General features: G+C 34.0%; 1 protein-coding gene across 1 annotated transcript in view; it reads left to right on the top strand.

The window, feature by feature from the left end:
* LOC101893712 (uncharacterized) overlaps positions 1-22,140 on the top strand; it is a 200,713-nt gene that overhangs the window by 5,422 nt on the left and 173,151 nt on the right. Inside the window, exon 2 of the mRNA XM_059120814.1 lies at positions 4,046-4,952. Within this exon, the coding sequence (XP_058976797.1) occupies positions 4,685-4,952 (268 nt within the window). The 5' untranslated portion in view covers positions 4,046-4,684. The remainder of the gene's footprint in view (positions 1-4,045; positions 4,953-22,140) is intronic.

The following is a 22,140-nucleotide window of genomic DNA, read 5'->3' as shown; positions in this document are numbered from 1 at the left end:
GATTTTTATTATAATTGTCTTAATCCCAGTTTTTATACTCCAATTTTTATTTTGTAATTCTCTGTCATAAATGTAGAATTTAATTCGACTTCATATTACAAATATTTTTTTTTTTTCGTAAAACTTTGTCCTTCACACGTTTCTCTACCTGAATACGCATAAAACTCAACGACCTAAACCAAAAAAAAAACAAACTTCGTATAAATTTTTAATTTCCCCATAAACATTTACATCAAACATTCACTACAACAAACAAAAAAACTTCAAAATATGTTGCCACAGTAATAACGAATGAAATGACAAAACAAAGTGTGAATTGACACAAAAATGTCTTCTTACTAAAGTCACGTGGTCACCGGGCTCCGGGCAAAAACATTATACCTACCTGCAAGAAAAAAAAATAAAAAAAACAACAACACGAAAATATCCTTTGGCCAACAATTGTGTCACGTTGTAAGTTTTCATCACAAATTACCACCTGGAGATTTGAGGATTGTATAGTTCACAAAACAAAAAAACACAAAGTGAGAAAATAACACAAAACAAACTTAAGACCGGAAGCAAAACGAAGTAAAAGTGAAACTCTACTTCATTGGTTGGTTAAAACTTACAGTGAAACAAAGGTATTCTCAATAAGTGTTAAATGTCCATGGGGCGTAAATATTTGTTGGTTCGTAGTTGTGTTTGTTGTTGCCTAGAATCCAATGGTTCGTTGAAAAAGCAAATAGTAATTTATTCATTCGATTGCCAATGAGGGTTTGGAATTCCGTAAAAATTCGTGGATGAGAAAGCAAAATACGTAAGGGGAAAAATCTGTACATATAATGTTAGTATTGTATTGTAGGTAGTATTGTAGAAAATTAGATGATTTAGTTGTTTTCTGCAAATTAGTCGATCATAAAATGGTTGGAATTTCGTTTTCCAATGAATAGAATTTTTTTTTCGAATTAATAAATTTAATATTCGTTTATTTTTTTTCCTGTCACGACTCCGTTTTTTGAAAGTTTTGCGGTTTCTGTTAAAATTTCCAATTAATTGCGGTATAGATCCGATGTAACGTCGACTTTGACTTGGCCCATTTTTATACCAATGATTCTTGAAGTTATCCAGAACTCTACAATATTTATGATATTTTTTGTGGTAAATTTTAGATATAGAAATTTCTTTTGTTCCGAAGTTATAAAGGAGATTTTCACTTAGAATGGAAGCATAGAGTAGCCTCAATGTGTTTTTAATATATTTTAATTCTTCTAAGGTACTTTGGGATCTACTTTATACTTTTATGCTTAGATTGGGACAAAATTGGTCACTTCCTTCACTTTATATGAGATTTGTGATAATTTTTTGAAAATTTTAAAATTTGCGTATGGTACCAGATATAGTCGACAGAAGTTCTCCATTTTAATACTGCATCCAATACAGATAAAAATATTTGTAGGGGGAAAATTAAAAAAAAAAAATTATGCGAAATCATAAATTCCACACTCATCTCAGGTTTCTGGTTGTAAAGAATCGCTGACTTGTTTCAATTAAAAATTTCAAAACAATTAAAAATTTGAAGCCTATGTGGGTAAGGAACCAGAAGCTATTCACAGATATACACCATCTTCACAACAGATCTTGAGATAACGAAAATGTTTGTGTGTATCAAGTTTGAAGATAGTTGGATTTTTATTTTGCTTTCTTTGGGCGTTTTGAATTTCAAAATCTTGAACCCTATGTGGGGGTGGTACCAGAAGAAATGGTCTGATCTCTACCATATTTAGAACAAATCTTGTATTGATGGAAATATTGAGATGTACCAAATTTGGGTGGCAATTTCGCGTTTTATAAGCTTCGTGGATATTCAAAATTGTGACCTTTAACAGAAGGAGTAGACCGATATATCTTGTTACACAGCGGATCTTGTGTTAGTAGAAATAATAAGATGTGCGAAATATGGAGAGAGCCGGATGCTTATTTTGGATTTTATGTTTGTTCTGGTTATACAAAACTTAGATCCTTTGTGGGTTAGGTGTGGGGTAGGAACGGTCCGATCTCTGCCATCTTTATGAGAGATCTTGTGTTAATAAAAATATTGAGATGTGTCAAGTCTGAATGGAATTGGATGTTATTTTCACGATATATGAGCTTCATATATTATTAAAAATGTTGACCCTTTGTGGGGCAGGTACCAGAAAGTGGACCAATACATTCCATCTTCATACCGGACCATGAAATATTAAAATTATTGCGATGTGCATAATTTGAAGACAATCGGACGTCACATTTTATAAAAGTCATAATTAATCTAAATTTTGTGGATGAGGTACTTGATGGATTAGACAGATATTGTCCATTTTCATACCTGACGTAGCACTGATGGAAATATTAGGATTTGCAAAGTTGGAGTCGGATCGGATTATCCTTTCTCTTTCTTTGCAGAAAAATATTTTTTTTTGAAAATTTCCAATTTTTGTGGGGTGGTACCAGAAGGAGTGGTCCGATATTTCACATCTCCGAACTCAATCCAAATTTGATAATAATATTACGATGTACAAAGTTTGGCCCAAATCGGATGCTCCCTTCGAGAATTATCATGCGCTGCATCCTGAAAGACATACGGACGAACCGACGGACGGACATCACTAGATCTACTCAAAGTCTTCTAAAACAAAATTGGTCCAAAGAGACCTAGGCTCCAGAATCGTTATTCCGATTAGATACGTTTTGGCCGTATTAAATGTCATATGGCTGAGGGTATAAAAAGCAGTTACGTTCGGCCGGGTTAAACTTTTTATACCCTCCACCATTTGTCAGGAACCTGAATCATATCAAACTAATTTCGAAAAATATTTAAATGAAAATCGTTATTTGGTGGCTATACGAGTACGTGGATCTCATATGGAATTTTTTCATAGGCTGTAGTTACTTCAAATGCCAAATTTGCAACATTTCCGGTCTATGTCTCTAAAATCATAATAATATCGAATGTTGGATGGTACCGTTATATGGGAGAAATACGAAGGCGTGGGTCTGCATGGAAAATTTTCTGTCATAGATTGTACTAAGCATTACGAACTTTAAATACGACATTTGAAACAATTCCGGTCTATAATATCTCTAAAATTATAAAAATATTGGGAGGGGGGCTATACGAGGACGTAGGCCTTCATATATAGTTTTTAAGATAGGCTGTAGTACCCATTATGAACTTAAAACACGAAATAAATAAAGTCTCTAAAATCAACATAATACCGAATAAAGGGAGGTGCTGTTTTGTGGGGGCTATACAAAGACGTGGATCTGCATAGACAAGTTTCTATCCTAGACTGTAGTACCCACTAAGATCTTCAAATACGAAAATTGAAACAATTCCGGTGAACAATGTCGCTAAAGTCACCAAAATACTGAATATCAGGAAGTACCGTTATAATAAAAAGTGGACCGACATGGCCCATTTACGAACTTAACCCGCTTGCTGGCAAAATACACAGGTGTACAAATTTTTGAGCCTTCTATCTGAATTCTTTCGAAAGATAGCGTCATAACAATAGACAGATAGGCCAACATCGCTAAATCAACCTAGAATTTTACGCTGATCCAGAATGTATATACTGTGTAGGGTCTAACATGAGTATTTTGAAGAGTTACAAACAATATGACAAGGTTAATATACCCTCCTTAGAATGGTGGAGGGAATAGTGAGGGAATTTAGGACAACCAAATTTTCTGTATATTCCGCTTCTAAACAGCTTCAGGGTCAGCTTCATTATAGGTGGTGAAATCCGCCACGATTCCGCATGGGATCTCTTAGACAGGCATGGCAGTATAAAAAAGAAGTAGAATTAGAAAACATTTGATTTTTTTGATATGACGTGGAAATTTTGAAAATACTACTACACAATTTGGTATAGAGAGGAGGACAAAGGACAACTTTTTGATGTAGAATACGATTGACCATAAAACAACATTTACCATTGATACATTTTATATATTTCAATATCTCTCTGATCCTTTTTATCCATATTCAAATATTTAAAATACAAATTTATTTTTCTTTCAGATTCCAGCAAAAAAAACCGAACTGAAGAATTCCCAAAAGAATTAAAAAAAATCTACAAATTGTATGACATTAACATGGCTTTAACCAAAACATCTCCATAAGCCGGGAAGAAGAGAATCAAAGTTCGCTATAGCAACCAACAAGCTGTTGAGGTTCATTAATCATACGCTGTGTGGCACACTCCCCCGCCCTCCGGTGTCAATAGAAAACGCGTGTGTTCCGGCAGCGTACGCGCGCTCACAGTTGTATAATAAATTTTAATTTAAATTGAACGTGTTGGGCTGTCATTCGTATTGCCATTTTCACCTTTCATTGTCACAACGTGTAAAAGTAACAATGCCTCAAGCGATATGTCGCGAACGTGCGTAATGTTGCATTGCCATTTGTGAAGTCTGTGTCTACGTCTACGTTTTGGGAACGGAAAACGCGAATCGATATAACGTACAATTATTGTATTGGTATCTGTGAAGAGTAAATACTAGTGATATATCATTTTGAGTCTATAACAAATACGCGCACGCATACACACACATACAAGCGCCGACCAGAAGATATCGAAACGTATATTTGTATTTGGCATTTGTCTGTGAAAAGCAAATTTTAATTTTTGAACGTGTCGGCATTATTGTGAAATGGACAATGTGTGACATTAACTGTATCTGGTTATTTAATCTACTTGTGGCATTTGTTTTAATTATACAACAGCAGCAACATCATGCTGTCGCTATGGGCCTCAAGCAGGAGCAGCAGCATCCGGAGCAGGAGCAGTCGCCATACGCTGATATTACATCGTACGCTTCAGCGCTGGCCACGAAATACTTACATCAACATTCATGGCCCAAAGCAAATGTGGTAAAACGTGAGATAAAAAATGACAAGAATACGGATTTTATAACATATTTAAGTGGTAAGTAATGGTGCAGAGCAAAAATGTCAGAAGCACAACAAACGAACAAACATCCAACCAAATGAACAAACAAACAAACAAATAAACATACGAAAATACAAAATAAAATGAATTTTAATATACCGACGCAGAAATGACTAAAGAGAGACAGACTGTCTGCCTATCTGTCTATCAGATGGACAGACAGATATATGAGACGTGCATATGGCAGGGTATGAGCGACAGACATTAAAATAAAACTATATTGAGGATGAAGATTTAAGTTGTCCTTTTGGGACTAGTTGATTTAATAGACTTGATCTGTCAAACAATGAGGCATGATGCCATGCTTGATTTCCCTAAACGTAAACTATTTATCAAGTACTTAGCAAAATAAACTGTCCAAAAGTGGTCATAATCATTAGACAGAAGAAATTAGGAAAGGGAGGACAAAAGAAAGACATTGAATAATATAATAGTAAAATTTGAAAAACTTGGTTGTGACCAGCAGAGCCATAACATAAATATGGCAAAAAAAGAAAAAAATCTTGAACACTGTGGCGTAACCATTTTCTTATTATGTTTCGATTTTTAAATAATATGATATGCTTTGATTCAAATATGATTGGTTTTTATCACGTTTTTATAAGTTTGATTGAGGCAAAAATTATGTAACAGCTTAAAATATTGGTCCTGCACATATAAAACCAATCGTTGTAATAATAAAACCAACGTTATACAGTCAAGGACAAGACAGAGGCCTACCGACCGTCATCGGATAATATTTAGAGGATAAAATAAACAATAACTTTCACATTAAAAAATACAAAAAATTCCACTAAACCTCGATTTTTTTAATCCCGATGAAAGTGCAAATACACTAAAAGGTCACTTCTGACCATTAGAGTGATGCTGATAAACAACATATCGGATATGTTGCAAAATAGGTACGATATTTATGTAAAAGAATTAGATGTTAGTTATTCTGCTTAAAAGTCAAGAACCTCTGGACTGAATTTCATAATTCTCATCAATTCGAAATGGCCCGCTATCAGAAAGGATAAAATCTATGTATGACTAAAAATCCAATATATGGGTAAAATTAAACAAAAATAAGTAAGCAAAGGCTATAGCCGTGCGGGGCCGACCATGTGAAACCCTACAACACTTTAATATGTTAGAAGCCCCCTTATGTCCAAATTCATTTTGCAAGATTCCGCTTTTGAAATTATGTCATAGAATACTGCCAAGATAATATCCTCAGCTTTTTGACCAGGGACATTTGGCTGTTATTTACGCACTCCGTCGTGCTGTTAGTTCTTGTGGTCCGTTTTACAGTTAAATATAATCCAATGGTCACCCAAAATGCTAGAATTCTTTCCTGTCCTTAACTCTCTTCTCAAACGTGTCGATTGATTTCAATTGTGTGATCATGAATTTTTTCCTGTTTTTGGTTCATTTGAACCCTTAAATATTTTGCGATTATCTCTTAATTGCTTATCTACGATATTTGGCTATATTCGTCAACGATATCAGTATAAAAAGCCAGAAGTTCGCATTTTGCGTATTTTGGATTTCGCCTGTAAATTATTTTCGGCGTTTCGGTAGAATGGAAATGTTATTATTTTTAGGTAGTGGAACTTTCTTCCCGCTGTCTTAAACTCTGTCTTCATGCGAAATTTCGTGTCCTTTGGTTTCTATTTGTGATCTTTGTAACGGCTGCAATATCAGGATAATTTTTAGTTGTTGGTCAATTTCAACCCCGGACATCTTTCAAAACAATAGGCCTAACCCATCTGAGCCTAACTTGTGAAAATTTTCGTGAGGATTGGATGATAATTGCAATCTGTATATAATAACTCCAGCATGGATTGGAAGTGAAAAAATATTACAAAATATACACTTCAATGTTATAAGTCAAATTGAAAAAATCGCATGCGATAAAATAAATGAAAAAATAACAAAATTTTCCAAAATACTACAAAATCTATATGAACATTATTATTTGCATCTTTTTACGCGATTTTTTTTAGATTTTATACTTTTATGCAATTCTGAATTGAAAAAATTTGTCAAAATCGGTCCAACCATTTTTGAGACATAAGCATTCTAGCTAAGATCCCCTTCCATTGTATATATACATTGTATATATTTCGCTATATATATCCGATATATTTACTATCAGCATCCACGTAACGGTCAGAATTGACCTGTTCGTCTATTTGTGATTTCGCCGGGACTAAAAATATTCCGCGGTTTAATGGAAAATTTGACTTTTATTTATCACAAATGCTATGGTCTATTTCTACCACTAAATATTATCCGATGGCCATCAAACTTTCGCTTCGATTAGTCTATAGTTGTGACCTGTAGAGCAACTGGAAATTTTCAGTTCTTGGTCCATTTCAACTCCTAAATATTATGCGATCATCTCCAAAAGAAATAAGGTTCTATTCTGACCTTAACCCCACCTCCATACTAAATTTCGCGAAGATCGGGCAATAATTGCGATAGTGATTACAAATTTAAATGGATAGACGGACGGACGGACGTACACAGCTAGATCGACTCAGCTCGGCGAGATAGGAAGATCCATATATACTTCCCTATGTGGGGAATCTATATTTCGTGGTGTTACATAATTTTTGTCCCAATCAAACTTATAATACCCAAAACACATAGTGTTGTAGGGTATAAAAAGATAAAATCATAAAAGCTCCGAATATAGGAAGTTACCGTAATATTGGGGTCTACACAAAGACGGATACATGCAAAGCTACATTTTGTCATAGTCAATTAAAATATTTAAATACGAAATCATATATATCAGATTTTCAAGGATAAAAAGGATAAAAAAATGTTACCTTAAACACCGAAGAGGATATTAATAAAACCATTGCACAGTGGACCCACATCTATTTTTCCTGTCCAAAACTATTTCCAGGTCTGCATATCTAAACCCAAAAAAAAGTAACAGTGATATTAAATTTCAGGATTCCAGCGCTGTAAATTCCCCCATTACCAAATTTTGTAACATTTCTTACAATTATGGTACTCCTATCTAAAACTAGCCTTTTCTCTCAACTCCAGACCCCAAAATTAAATATCAGAATTGCATCTCTATTCTTTCACCCAATACCAAATGAAGTAGCATTTAGTACTTTTCGAACAATTAAAGTACGCATTTTCAAAACAATCTCCATATTAGCTCAGGACATCAGCTCTTTAATTTTCCCCATTACCAAATTTAGTACCATTTAGTACAATTATAGTACGCATTTGCAAAATGACCAACAGATCTCAGCACCAGACATCAACAGAAACCTTAATATCGAATTTCGGAATTCCAGCCAAATTTAGTACCATTTGGAATTTATCGTACAAACATGAGACACTTTTCCAAACCACCGCCAAATCTATTCAAACTATCAAATTTCAAAATATTATCCTATCTCTTAACTCAATACCATTCAGTACTTTTCGTCCAAATATAATACTATATGCCGAAAACACCTCCACATATCAAGGCTACACATTAACAGCTACCATAATACCATTACTTCTGGCACCTCCTCCATATAGGGCTCAAGATTTTAAAAAACAAAACCCTCAAAATAAAGCGAAATAAGCATTCAACTCCCTTCAAATTACACATACAAACAAGATCTGTTGTCTGCGAACCCCTTCTAGTACCTCACCTACAAGGGTTCAAAATTTTCAATATTTTTATCTGTCTTAACGTGCGAAACAAGTCAGCGATTCTTTACAACTTGCTATATCTAAATATTTCTCTCAGCCAAAAACTTGAGGTGAATATGGAATTTGTGATTTCACAAAGAACTGGGTGTAAATATTCGATTTTCTTGCAATATTGTTATCTGTATTAGATATACATAGGCAAACACAAACATGTACTGAAACTGGAATGTTATTGTTTCGGGTCAATCCGGTATCGTAGAACCCGCTGCGGGTTCTGTAGAGGGTCAATAATTTGAATAATCATAACAGAAGTCAAAATATATTTAAATAATCGAATATTGGCTGAGGGTATACATCTGTCGGTAAAACCGACTGATACTTTTTAACTTGTTGTTTATTCGCTTGAGTGTATGTTTAGGATAATCCTTGTATTGTTGTTAATAATATTGTCGAAGATGCGGAATGCGCGGAATCTTAGGAATCTTAATCCGAATATTGAAAGAAAGGCCATATATTTAGGTTACTATGCGATGAAAACTTCCAAAACGCCGAAACACATGCCTTATATTTTTCGCTCTACTTTCATATTCAGATAAACTAATAATATATTAAGATATTTGCAATTACCTAACAATATACAAACATAATTAAAGTTTCGTACAGAAGAGTTTAATGTGGACTTTAATATAAATGCTGAACAAAGAACTTTCAATTTTGTTAAACATTAGAACTAACATTACTCTTGTAAATCAAAAATAAAAAAATTTCTTTTTATATAGACATTTTTATCGCATTTTCTATTAAATATTTTCCCTTGTACACATAGTTTAATCTGAACAAAATTATGAACCTGCCAACTGATGCGTATGAGTAATATTTAATGAGAGTGCTTAGTTGCTCATACGTGCCCATGACCAGCGACAAGGCATTTGCGTTGCAATACGTCGGTTATCTTCAGATGCCTCCACACATTGCTTATAAATATTATACCCAACGGATATATTGAGTTTAAGTTCCATCATTGCTCTGAGAAAATTAACAACGGCAAGGAATCATGTCATCAATATTCAAGTACAATGATGCAGCGATATTTGTGTGACACACCGGCTGATTTTGTTTTGCTAATTTATTGTATAATGAATTGTTCTTAATTTCATCTTATAATGAAGCAAACATTTATTTATTTCATTCATGCATCTCACTTTCTTCATCATCTTATCTTATTCCGTTGGTTACTCCGTAGAATTGTAAATGAGTATAATTAAAGAAATACAATTTGTTGGTTGTCTTATCAACGCCAATTTATAAAAGACATGAAGAATTATGTATGTGCGGGACGTTTACAAGAAATTGAAGAGAAAAATATGTACGTTTTAAAAATAAGTTTTCGTTTAATTTTAACAATATTTCGTCTGCATATTCTTGTATGTTGTTTCACTACGCCTCCTCCAGCCCCTCATAATTGTCCTTATTAAGCAACAGATTAATTACCTCAGTTTTCGTAACACATAGTCGGCGTTCGCACTTATTTCAATGCGGCAAAGATTATGAAAATGTAAGATGAATAATGAATCACTCAAACGACATTAATTAATGCGACGAAGGATGCTTGAGGAAGTAAACGAAGGATTTCTTAAACTCTCTTTGTAAGAGGCATGAACGCATTTTCATCACGAATTGGAGAATGATTTAATTTGTCGGCGCTTTCCAGACCCATAGTCGTAAGATATTTAAGAAAATATATTATTGCGCTTGGAAGATGGATTAAATTATATGGGATCGACTTTTAAGTGTACTAAAAGTACTAAAAAACGCTACATTTAGTACCACTTGTTATTATGTGAACCTATAAAGCTAAAATCTTGACATTTGGCATACAAATTAAGTTGAGGTTGATATAACGACGCGTTTTTCATACTATGGAGAGTATATTAACTTTGTCATTCCATTTGCAACTCCTCGAAATGCTCACACCCAACGCGGTATATATATTCTAGATCAGCGTAAAATTTATCGATGTCCGTCTGTTGTAATCACGCTATTTTTGGAACAAATTGAGGTAGATGGCTAAAATGCTCACTCGTGTATTTTGTCAGTGGGTAAATGGGCCATGTCGGTCCACGTTTTCGTATATTCTCTATATAACTATACCACCCAATATTAGGCATTTCGATGACTTTAGCGACATTATTTACCGGAGTTGTTTCAAATTTCGTATTTTAAGATCTTAATGGGTACTTCAACCTAGGACAAAAAATTAGGACGGGTACCTCCCAATATTCGACATTTTTATGGTTTTAAAGACAGGATAGACCGGAGTTGTTTCAAATTTGGTATTTGAAGTTCGGAATCGGTACTACAGTCTATTAAAAAAAATATTTACGCAAGTCCTCTTCTTTGTGTAGCCCCAAAAAATGGGTTTTATTTAAATGGGCTTTTTCTACGATTTTTTTAAATTTTTGAAGGTCTTTCCAAGTGAGTGAGGGTGTTAAAAAATTTAGCCCAGCTGAACTGTTTTTTTTTTTTTTTTTTTGAGAAATATACTAAATCTGCAGGCATTTAGTACCCATTTTCAACAATGGTACTAAATTCGTTACAATTTTAGTGTGGGTAAAGGGATGGACTTTTTTAAATATTGATATTTGGGTCACTCTTAGCGTGCGGGTGAAGATTTGAAGGTGATTTTGTAAGAATATAGAAAATTGGTATATAAGGAAGGGATAGAGATGGAAATCTGAAATGTTGTATAAGGGCAATTTTTTGTGAGGTGGGGTTGAGATTTAAAAGTGAGAATTAATTTTTTTTAATATATAGACTAAAAATGTGTGTAAAATACTTACTGGTAGTCAATTTGGTATTTCAAGGGATGGATAGAACTAAAAATGTAAAATTTGCATTGAAGGTATTTGATATTATGTAGGATAGAAGAACCAAAGTGATTTTGGAAATTCTAATAATAATTGTACCAATAGTACTAAGATTCCTTACATTTGGTACCATTAGGAATTGGCTGAACGAAAAGACATAAAATTTTTAATGAAGTTTCAGAAATTTTACACTCTCAGTCGTATGGCCGCAGAGGAAATATATCATTTGATACAGCCAAAATGTGTCGCATCGAAATTAGTTTTAGAGCCTAGAGATTTTTTTTATAACCTCAGTCATTTGGCCAGGGTATATATAATTTGATATGTGCAAATTGTGCCTTATCGAAATAACGATTTTGGCCAAATCCATCTCAGAACATTTGGAGTTGATCTAGCGATGTCCGCGCGTTCCTCCGTCGGTCTGGCTGGTGCGTATGATTACTCTCGGAAGGAGTATGCGATTTGGTCCAAACTTGGCACATCTTAATATCATTAACAAACTTAGATCGAGCTCGGATAAGGGCAATATCGGACCACTTCTTCTGTCACAGCTCCCACATAAGATAGAAATTTTCAAAAAAATATTTTACTGCACAGAAACAAAAAGGATAATCCGATTTTCCTAAAACTTTGCAAAATTCTAATATTTGCATTGTCCATATTTCTATTAACTCAAGATCTGGTGTGATGGGATATATCCGAATCAGAAATTAATGTCTATCAACTCAAGATCTGTTATAAAGATCGTAGAGATCGGATCACTCCTTCTGGTACCTCCTCCACAAAGGGTCCACGTGATGAATAACCAAAATGATAATAGAATCCTAAATAAGTATCCGGTTCTCTAAAGATTTCACACAACACGTTATTTTTAAAGACACAAGATCTGTTGTGAAGAGGGGATATACCGGCCCCTCCTTCCACAAGGGGTCAAAACTTTTAATATCCATGAAATTCATAAAACGAGAAATTGACATCCGATTCCATTTTGTTTTTATCTGTATTATATGAGGTATGAAAACTAAATACTTCGGTCGACTACATGTATCTGGTACCTCTCACACATTTTAACGCTTTCTAAAAATTTTCTCATATCTCAGGTATAATTAAGGAAGTTTGCAATGCATTCCAAACCTGGCACATCGCAATATTTATATCATATTTATTTAGGTCCGATACGATATGGACAATATTGGTCCATTCCTTCGGAACCTACTCCATAAAGTGTCAAGAGTTTGAATAATCATAACAGAAGTCAAAATATATTTAAATAATCGAACATTTACTGAGGATATAGAACTATCTGCAGAACCGACTGATACTTTTTAACTTGGTTTATATGTTTCAGATTAAACTTGGCACGTCGCAATATTAATATGATATTTATTTAGGCCCAATACGAATTACCGAAAATGGAAGTGGACCCAATATTGAATTCCGATACTTATATTTTTAATGGTTTTCTTTACCTCATGGAGGAGAGTATTAAAAGTTCGGCGTGACCGAATTTAACGAATTTCTACTTGCTTAAAACTATTTTCTGATGCCCTCAAAATATCTATAAAAAATCACGCTGGATCGTCCTGAAACAATATTCTTAAAAAATCCACTTTAGCTAAATATTAAAAAAAATATTTCGAAAATATTCCTCAAACAAGTAAAAGAAAAATAGGTTCGGCGTGTCGAACTTTTAATACACTCCATCATCGTGGGAAAATGTGGCAAAAATCATATGGGGGGTGTTCGAAAACATGGACCTATATACATAATGTTCCGCCATCGCAGCTAGAACCCATTACGATCTACAAATCCCAATTTTTGGATAAATCCATAAAAACTGTTGCAAAAATAATGTGGGCTGCATCGTGATTTCAACCGACATACAGACGTTGTTGGAACGACTTAGAATTTTATGCTGATTTTTGTGTGCCCTGAAAAAATTCTTAAAATATTCAAGCTTGGATGGACGAAAAGAAAAAAAAAATAAAGTTTGAATGTCAACAAGTCAAAAACTCCACGTACTGGAGAAATATTCTGTTAGAGCCCACGTTTGAATGGACATCAATCTGAATAAAAAACAGCTAAAATAAAAATGCCTTTACAAGAAAAAGCATGTGTCTTCAAACAAAATATGAATAGATATTTAAATTATTCCTAAAATCATTAATTCAAAAGAAGTTTTGTCATCAATGGAATAAATATAAATTTAAAATATTCCTCAAATGCTGTGGACTTGAAATGCTTTTAAATTTAATTCAAATTGATTGACGTAAAATGTTGGCCAACGACTTGACCTCTATTTCAATTCGATTAAACTTTTACTTAAAAAAAGTAGAGAAATGTAAATATGTGAATTTGTTACAACGAACGAAAAAACGAACTACGTAGATAAATATTCGTATTTTGATCTATTTCCATAATGGATTTTTGATAAGCACAAAATTTAAATTTATATATTTCCACCTGACAAACAAACAAAAAATTCATAGCTTTTCATTGGAAATGAGTTTGATGAAAGAAAAAGAAAATTTTCCAAATAAAACAAAAGCCACACACACACACATGCACACACAAAGAAGATATGAAAAAGTTAAAAATTATGAGATGCTGAGCATTTTTTTAGCCCCGCAAATAATTCGAAACCAAATGCTCACAAACAACATACCCATTCCCCAGAATTGGAAATGAAATGAATACGGCTATCTTTTCAAACGTTTGTTTTTCATCCTCTACGTTTTTTGTGATATGCAATCAACAATATATATGTTTGTATGTATGTTTGTTTGTATGGTAGAAAAAAACTTTTTGTTGAAAGGAAAAATTTGCTGGAGGATATAAAAATTAGCATAATATTTTGTGTTGGAAGGGGAGCGGCTCAACGAAAAAAGGTCTAACATTATATGAGAAAAATAAATAAATAATTCAAATTTGAAAACTTAGAAAACCAACTAAGCGAGAAGATAATATGGGTGGGGACGGGCTTTAACGCCTGTGGTTGGGTATTTCAAATAAAAGTGAAAAAACAACCAAACAAATTGAGAAATTAAACCCCCCATCAGAAGTATATGGGATTTCGCTTGTCTATCTATCCCAAACTTCAGGAGAAAGGATAATTCAAAAAGAATTGAGGAAAATTAGAGATAATGCTTTGTTACAAACAAGGTTCAGTATTCCATGGGGTACCATAAAATATAAATAATAATCATGTAACAAAATCTATTAACACACACTTGTTTTTTTGGGAAAATATTAAATTTTTGGAATGAGGTAATATATAGCCCAAAAATGTCGGCTTTAATTGGCAATATTTTGAAAATTAATATTTTCTCATGGCTACAGTGGCGTATATCTCATTTGATATAATACTTCTTGGCCGTGTCAAATGGCATACGCTGCTGTAGTGGAAATAACAAATTTTATGCCTCTTCGGACGGAATCCTTTCATGATATTTGGGGTCCTTTTGGTCATATCCTTCCATACAAATGTTCGTATATCTGGAAAAACCTAGATCGCGTTAAAAGATGGTCAATAAAGGCTCACACGTTTTGATACCTCCCTTTAAAAATCAGAACTCTAATAAAAAAAATAGAATGGAGTGCCCGAATTATGTTGTTGCAAAATTGTCAGGCTTAATCCCTTTATTGTTGTTTTTATAAAAACAACGTTTGTTTATTAGTGCTCGAATTAGCTTCAACTTCTCACACCGCAATATTTATGCCAGACTTCGATGAGATATGAAATTGAAAACCCCGAGCCGTCGGTTGGCCACGGCATGGGATAACATAAATCTGAGGTATGACACTGAAACTAATTTGTATTATTATAAAGACCTGAACTTTTTCAATGTCCATAGGTTTGTGGGGCTAGAAATGTCTACTTTAAGGGAAAATGTGGAAGTTGAATTAAAATTTAAGGTAATCACAATAAGTCTTTGAATAAAATATTTTAAAAAATCCACGACTATGGCTTTGTAGATCCTGTAAAAAATTATTTTTAAATTCGGCGAACAATTGACTCAGAGTTAAAGCTCGATGCATCTTAAAAAAATATTTTCTAAGATTTATTATGATTCAATCCACCACTATATTTCGGAAAGTCCTTGAAAATTCACATTTATGGGTCTTTTTCTATTTTGAATCCTGAAACATCGAAACATCCGTAAAAATGTTCTCAAAATGAAATTTAAATGGCCTTTTATTCATTTAAAAACACAGGTGTTTCTTGGATTTAGAATCCAGAGAATATTATTAAAAAGGGAGGCTTAAAAATGATAATTAAAATCAAAAAATCGCATCTACTGGTTTGATAGTTTCGTAAATATCCTTAAAAAAATTAATTTTGTGGGTCTTCTCTCTTTGGAGTCGTGGTTCTTGAGAAGAATCTTGAAAAAATCGAAAATTGTAACGAGTGGTTTTGTTTAGGGCTACCATGGTCGACCTAAGGAGTGGCTATCGTTAGAGCACTCCAGCATTTGCATGTGAACAAATATTTTGTGTCTCGTACCATCGCTCGTTACCGTGATACTGGTAGCGTAGCCCGACGTCAAGGAAGTGGACGAAAAAAACAGCAACATCAGCAGAAATGGTTCGAAAGTAAAGAAGCGACTTTATCACAACCAGCGTCGCAGTTAGAGTGGAAAATGGCTCGTGAGCTCAACATATCGCAATATTCCATTCGGCAAATATTGAAAAGTGAGCCACTGAAATTCCAAGAAGTGCAAGAACTAACACCGCAACTGAAAGAAAATAGACTCAAAAGAGCTAAAGAGTTGCCTCGCTTGGCCGAATGTGGTGAACTGCATAATTTGTATTTCTCCGAAAACATTCGTTGTCCTGCAGTTTGTAAACAAACAAAATGATCGTGTTTACTTGCCAAAGAGGTCAGCTGAAAATGTGCACCTTCGGTTGGCCACCAGAACTCTAGCGCCGGCCATTGTGATGGTGTGGGCCGCCATAACAGCCGATGGTCGCTCTCCGCTCGAATTAATTTACCGTGGCATCAGAATATTTTTCAAATATTATGGTGAAAATATTCTGGAGGGTGTATTAAAGACCTTGGACATTCCAACAGGACCCAAAATCATCGCACGCAACACGCGCAACCCAAGAATGGTTACAAAACGAGGTTCCTTGCTTCATTTCCAGCGCACAATGGCCACCACAATCTCCGAATACCAATCAATACTATTGTGTCTGGAGTATTTTGGAAAGCAACGTTAGCACCAAAGTGTCGATCACCTCAAGCAAGCGCTTCGCGGAAAATGGGTCAAAATACCGCAGAGTAACATTCGGACAGCGTGTGACGGTTTCATTGGCCGTTTGAAGGCCATAATTCGTGCCAAAGATGACCAATTCGAACAAACCTAAACTTATTCTAAAATTTGATGCTATTTTCGAAATTTTTTGCTTTCATTCAATAAAAGTTAAAAAATTTACAATTATGGCATATGACTTTATTGCAGTTTTTTTATCTCACCCTGTATTCTCCATATTTGGAGTAAAAAAAATTCAACATTATCTAATGTGAAAAATTGATTATCTATTATTGTAATTAATATTGTTATTGTAATTATTTTTACTATTATTATTATTATTATTTTTATTATTAGTGCAAATAATTCAGCTGTAGAATAATATATATAGTGCATGTACCTCATTTCCATATTTAAAATTTCCCTAAAAATTACAAATACCACAGCCAAAACTTATTTCATACAACTCTCCACCCTCCTACATGTCACAAAAAAAAAAAAAAAAATGGATACAAATCAATATGCTGACACCACGAATATTATTTAATACATTTCACAATCGCCCTGACATCCAGCACATTGGAAAACCATTCACATTTCCACATATTTTTGGACAGGAAAATAACCTTATCAGGATTTTCTATTAGAAATGGCAAACCCCAAAATCTATGAGAATGCAACGCTACAAACAGCAAATAAGCATTAAAATCAGTGAAAATTCTCACGAATTACATATTTGCATACCAGCACACATATGTACACAGATACAAACATATGCATATATTATGAAATTTCTGGGGGCCACAGCATTGGGACTGTAATACAGGTTTGGCATTTATTTCCCTTTGATTTTGATACGCTGGGATTGCTTACAGCGCATTGTCATAGATGGTACGTGTTTTAAATGTCAAAAATATCAAATGCAACAAAATAGCAAAAAATATCGTTTTTTTTTTTTGGGATAGTGCAACCAGCAATGAACGTGTTGGTGGTTTTATTTTCTGGCTAGAAGTTGTAACATGGGGAACATCACGAATTCGAAATTTAAGTTTGTTTTTATCCTAGCAACCACATTATTGGTAGCTGTTGTTTTTCGCGGGTGTATGTAATGGAAGTTTTTGCGGAACGAAATGTTGCATATTGGACTTTTATTAACTACCAATATGTGAGAATTTACATTTTTGTATTGGAAAGGGACGAAGGTTCATATGACCCTTCAATATTATATAAAATAGAATATATTTCGCGTACGAATATTTTAGGGAACAAAGAGAACTTTTCATTTTCTCAAAGAGATTATGAAGTGACAAACATTTTTCAGAGATATGACCATATATTTCCTTATGGTCATTTAATAAGAATTGTAAATATTTTACAAGGCGTATAGAAACTTCAATAGAACCGGCAATGAGGTATGAGTCTAAATTTTGTTCTGCTACTTTTGGGGAAGCTGTAAGAAGCAATCGTACTTCATTTTATGATAAAACACTTTACTACCATTGTGTGTTCTGTTAAGAAAATTCATCACTCGCTTCTTGTGTTAAGCGATGAAGCTAATATTTGGGTACATAAATAAGGAGAATTGCAATAGCTACCAAAGCATCTGGAAAAAAATCACATTTTGATGCGGTTTATGGACTGGGGGCATCATTGCACAATACCTCCACAAATATATTGGAAATCGTAACATAACTGTGAATAGTGAAAACTACCGTGAGATTATACCCATTTTTTTTTTTTTTTGGTAAAAAATCCAAGACCTTAAATTTTCTAACATGTGCCTTCAACCAGACGGCGCTACTTGCCACACAGCACGCTTAACATTGAACTTATTGAGAGGCGAGTTTGGTTAACATTTTATTTCACGTTCGGGACCGGCCAATTGGTTTCCTAGATCATGCGATTTAAGCTCATATCTAAACAGATGAGCCCGCTTCAACTGACGTATTGAAACACAACATTGAAACATTTCTGCGTGAGATACCGGTTGAAATATTGGAAAGATTATGCCAAAATTGGACTAAGCGAATGGAGCATTTAAGGCGCAGTCGGGGTCAACTTTCGTATGAAATAATATTAAACATTAAATTAAATAGACAGAACTATCTTTTAATTGTTTTTTATTTTTTTTTTGAAACATTTTTTCTATTGCTCGGAAAAAATCACCCTCCAACTCCCAGACAAAACGACTGAAGCTGTAATCTTGAATTTTGCATGTAGGTCAATGTTGGCATGAAGGGGTCAGGTAGAACTGGATTTTTGGATATGTGAACTAACTATAAGTTTACTAAAATGTACAACAAACTGACTCTATTGTATTATTCAAATGGAAAGAACTAAAATTCTGAAATTAAGGTCGCTGATGGGGTGCAGTATGGATGTACCAAAGGTTTTAACAAAAGCTCTAAATATGGTATAATTATATAAAATGTACTTAAATACTAAAAATCAATAAATTTGTTACCATTTGGAATTACGTGAACGAATATTTGAGAATCAAATTTAGAAAGGAAAACTTTTGTAAGTATGTGATTCTGGAAAAGAATACTTAGTGCCAGAACTGTAATTAATGGTACTTAAGTTGATACAATATGGTTTTGGGTGAATGGATATGGATGAAATGTTGACATTTAGTATGGAAAGAGGTTATTCGGGAAATAGGCACAATAAATGTACGAAGGGTATTAAATGGTACTATATTTTGACGTAGAGTCCCGAAAAGTACAAAATGGAACTAAATATGGTCTACAAATATAATTCGTCAAATTGTATTGAGACTAGTTAAAATTTGTATATAGCATCTATATAAATTTACGGCCGACTTCGTGTTCTTGAAGCACAAAACACGATGTGTATATCCTACTCCAATGAAATTTAGAATTAGTGACCTCCACCATGTGGAACGATTTTTACAATTTCCAAAAAAATAAAATCCGTTAAAAAATCTATTAACATCTTAAAAATACCGAATGTAGCCGTAACGGGTCTGTACGATGACGTGGACCTGCATAGGCAACTTTTGTCACAAATCATTACAATATTCAAATGCGAAACTTAAATAAAAGAATTCGGTGAACAATGTAGCTAAAATCATCAAGATACCGAATATCGGGGGTACCATTATATGGGGGCTATACGAAGACGTGAACCTGTACAGAGAATTTTCTGTCATAGGGTGTAGTATCCATTACGAACTTCAAATACCAAATTTGAAACATTTCTGGTGAATAATATCGCTTAAATCACCAAAATACCGTGTATCGGAAGGTATCATTATATGGGGGCTATACCAAAACGTGGGCCTACATGACCCATTTTAAACATTAAAAGTCCTTCACACATAATACAAATTTAATTAAACTTTTATCAACCAACTTCATTTCGTTCGGAAGCCAGTGTGATTTCCACAGACGGACGGAATAGAATTTTATGCCGATCAAGAATATATATACTTTGTGGGGTCTAAAATATATATTTTGAAGTGTTACAAACGGAATGACAAACTTAATATACCCTCCAGTCTATGGTGGAGGGTATAACAAGTAAAAAATCAGCTAAGTTCGGCCGAGAGGAACTTTGGACATCCTCCACCATTTGGAAGGCACTTGAAAATTTTCAAAAAATCCGAAAAATACCGCTCAAATGAAACCCGCTGTATGGGAACTATTTCTTGTGATTGGCTCTAGTTACGATTCCGAAATTCAAATGCGAAATTTGAAATAATTCCTGTAAATAATGCCGCTTATATCATCAAAATTCCGAATAAAGGGAGGTGCCGTTATATGAGGGCTATACGAAGACAAGGACCTGTATAAGGAATTTTTTGTCATTAGCTTTATTGACCATTAAAATTTTCTAATACGAAATTTGAAAAAATTCCGGTGAATAAAGTCGCTAAGTACCGAATATTGGGAGGTACCGTTATATGGGAGCTATACGAAGACGAACTTAACCTATGTACAAGCAAAATACACACGGGTGCAAAATGTTAGCCTTCTATCTCAATTCGTTCGAAAAATGGCGTGATTACAACCAACGTACATTGCTAAATAGACTTAGAATTTTACGCTGATCAAAAAAAAAAAAAAAAAAAATATAAATTATAATCAAAAATATATATACTTTGTAGGGCCTATCATGAATATGTCGAGAAGTTATAAACGGAGTGACAAAGTTAAAATACATAGCGTAAAATAGTGGAGGGTATAAAAAGTGTGGATATTGAAATAAATTAAATCATACATTAATATCTTTCTAAACACAAATTAGACAAAGTTTTCGATTTAATTTTCCTCTTCAGACCAAATTTGTTTCAGGACAGTTGCAGTCGATGTAGGAGTGGCCGTCTCTCTGTTTGTCTGCCTGGTGCGCACGATAACTCTCGAAGAGAGTATCTCATTTGGCCCAAACTAGGTTCATCGTAATATTATTGTCAAACTTAGATTGAGTTCGGAGCTGGGTAATATCGGACTACAACTTCTGACACCACCCCCCACAAAAGGTCAAAATTTTCACGAAAAATATTTTACCTTATAGAAACAGAAATAACCATTCGATTTTGTCCTGGCTTTTCAAATCCTAATATTTTTATCAGGTGCGAAAACGAATATGTATAGGCCCAAGTTCTTCCCCCACAAGTATCAACATTTTGGTTAATCATAACTCTTAAAAAATGTGAAACAAGAGACCGATTGGCTTCAAATTTTTCAGTCCGTTCCTAGCAATTCGAAACTTGAATGTTTCTTTCTTCAAAGAGGCAAATGGCGTGTATGACACTCATACATGACACCGTCAATGTTCTGCATTTGGTTATTGATTCTCACATCAATTTTCGTTGGTCGACCCAATTCAATAAATATTTAATACATTAGTGTGGCCATTTTTTTGCCATTCCCACCTGCGGCGACATCGGTTCTCTATTCCAAACTCAATTTGTTACTTGGATGTTTATTTATGTCATTCAGTATCACAGCTGTTGTTCCAGGAGGTTTGTTTCTATTGCTATTGTTGTCGCTCTGCTAACTGTTTATTTTGTGGTTCATATTGATGTTGTTGTTGTTCTCGCTGCTGCTGTTCTTGTTGCGAACACATAGACTGATAACACTTTTTGAGGTGTTATTTGGTCGATACACGACAATTTAATATCGAAATAGGTTTGTGACAGCAAGCCAACGACTGGAACCTTTCCACCACGGGGGGTCTTCGAATTGTTGAAATATGTTTTATTTGCATATTTTGTTGCAAATATTCGTAAACGATTGCCAGTGGTAGCATATGGTGTTGGATAGAATAAAATTACTACAGAACCAAATGAACACACACATACACACATATTTTATTTTATTTCATTTTTTTTCGGCAAAAAAACCCATTCAAATGCCAATGAGTGAT

The sequence above is a fragment of the Musca domestica genome, unplaced genomic scaffold, assembly GCF_030504385.1.
Source record: "Musca domestica strain aabys unplaced genomic scaffold, Musca_domestica.polishedcontigs.V.1.1 18, whole genome shotgun sequence".
Taxonomy (NCBI): domain Eukaryota; kingdom Metazoa; phylum Arthropoda; class Insecta; order Diptera; family Muscidae; genus Musca; species Musca domestica.
This window is presented reverse-complemented; position numbering and strand designations above follow the sequence as displayed.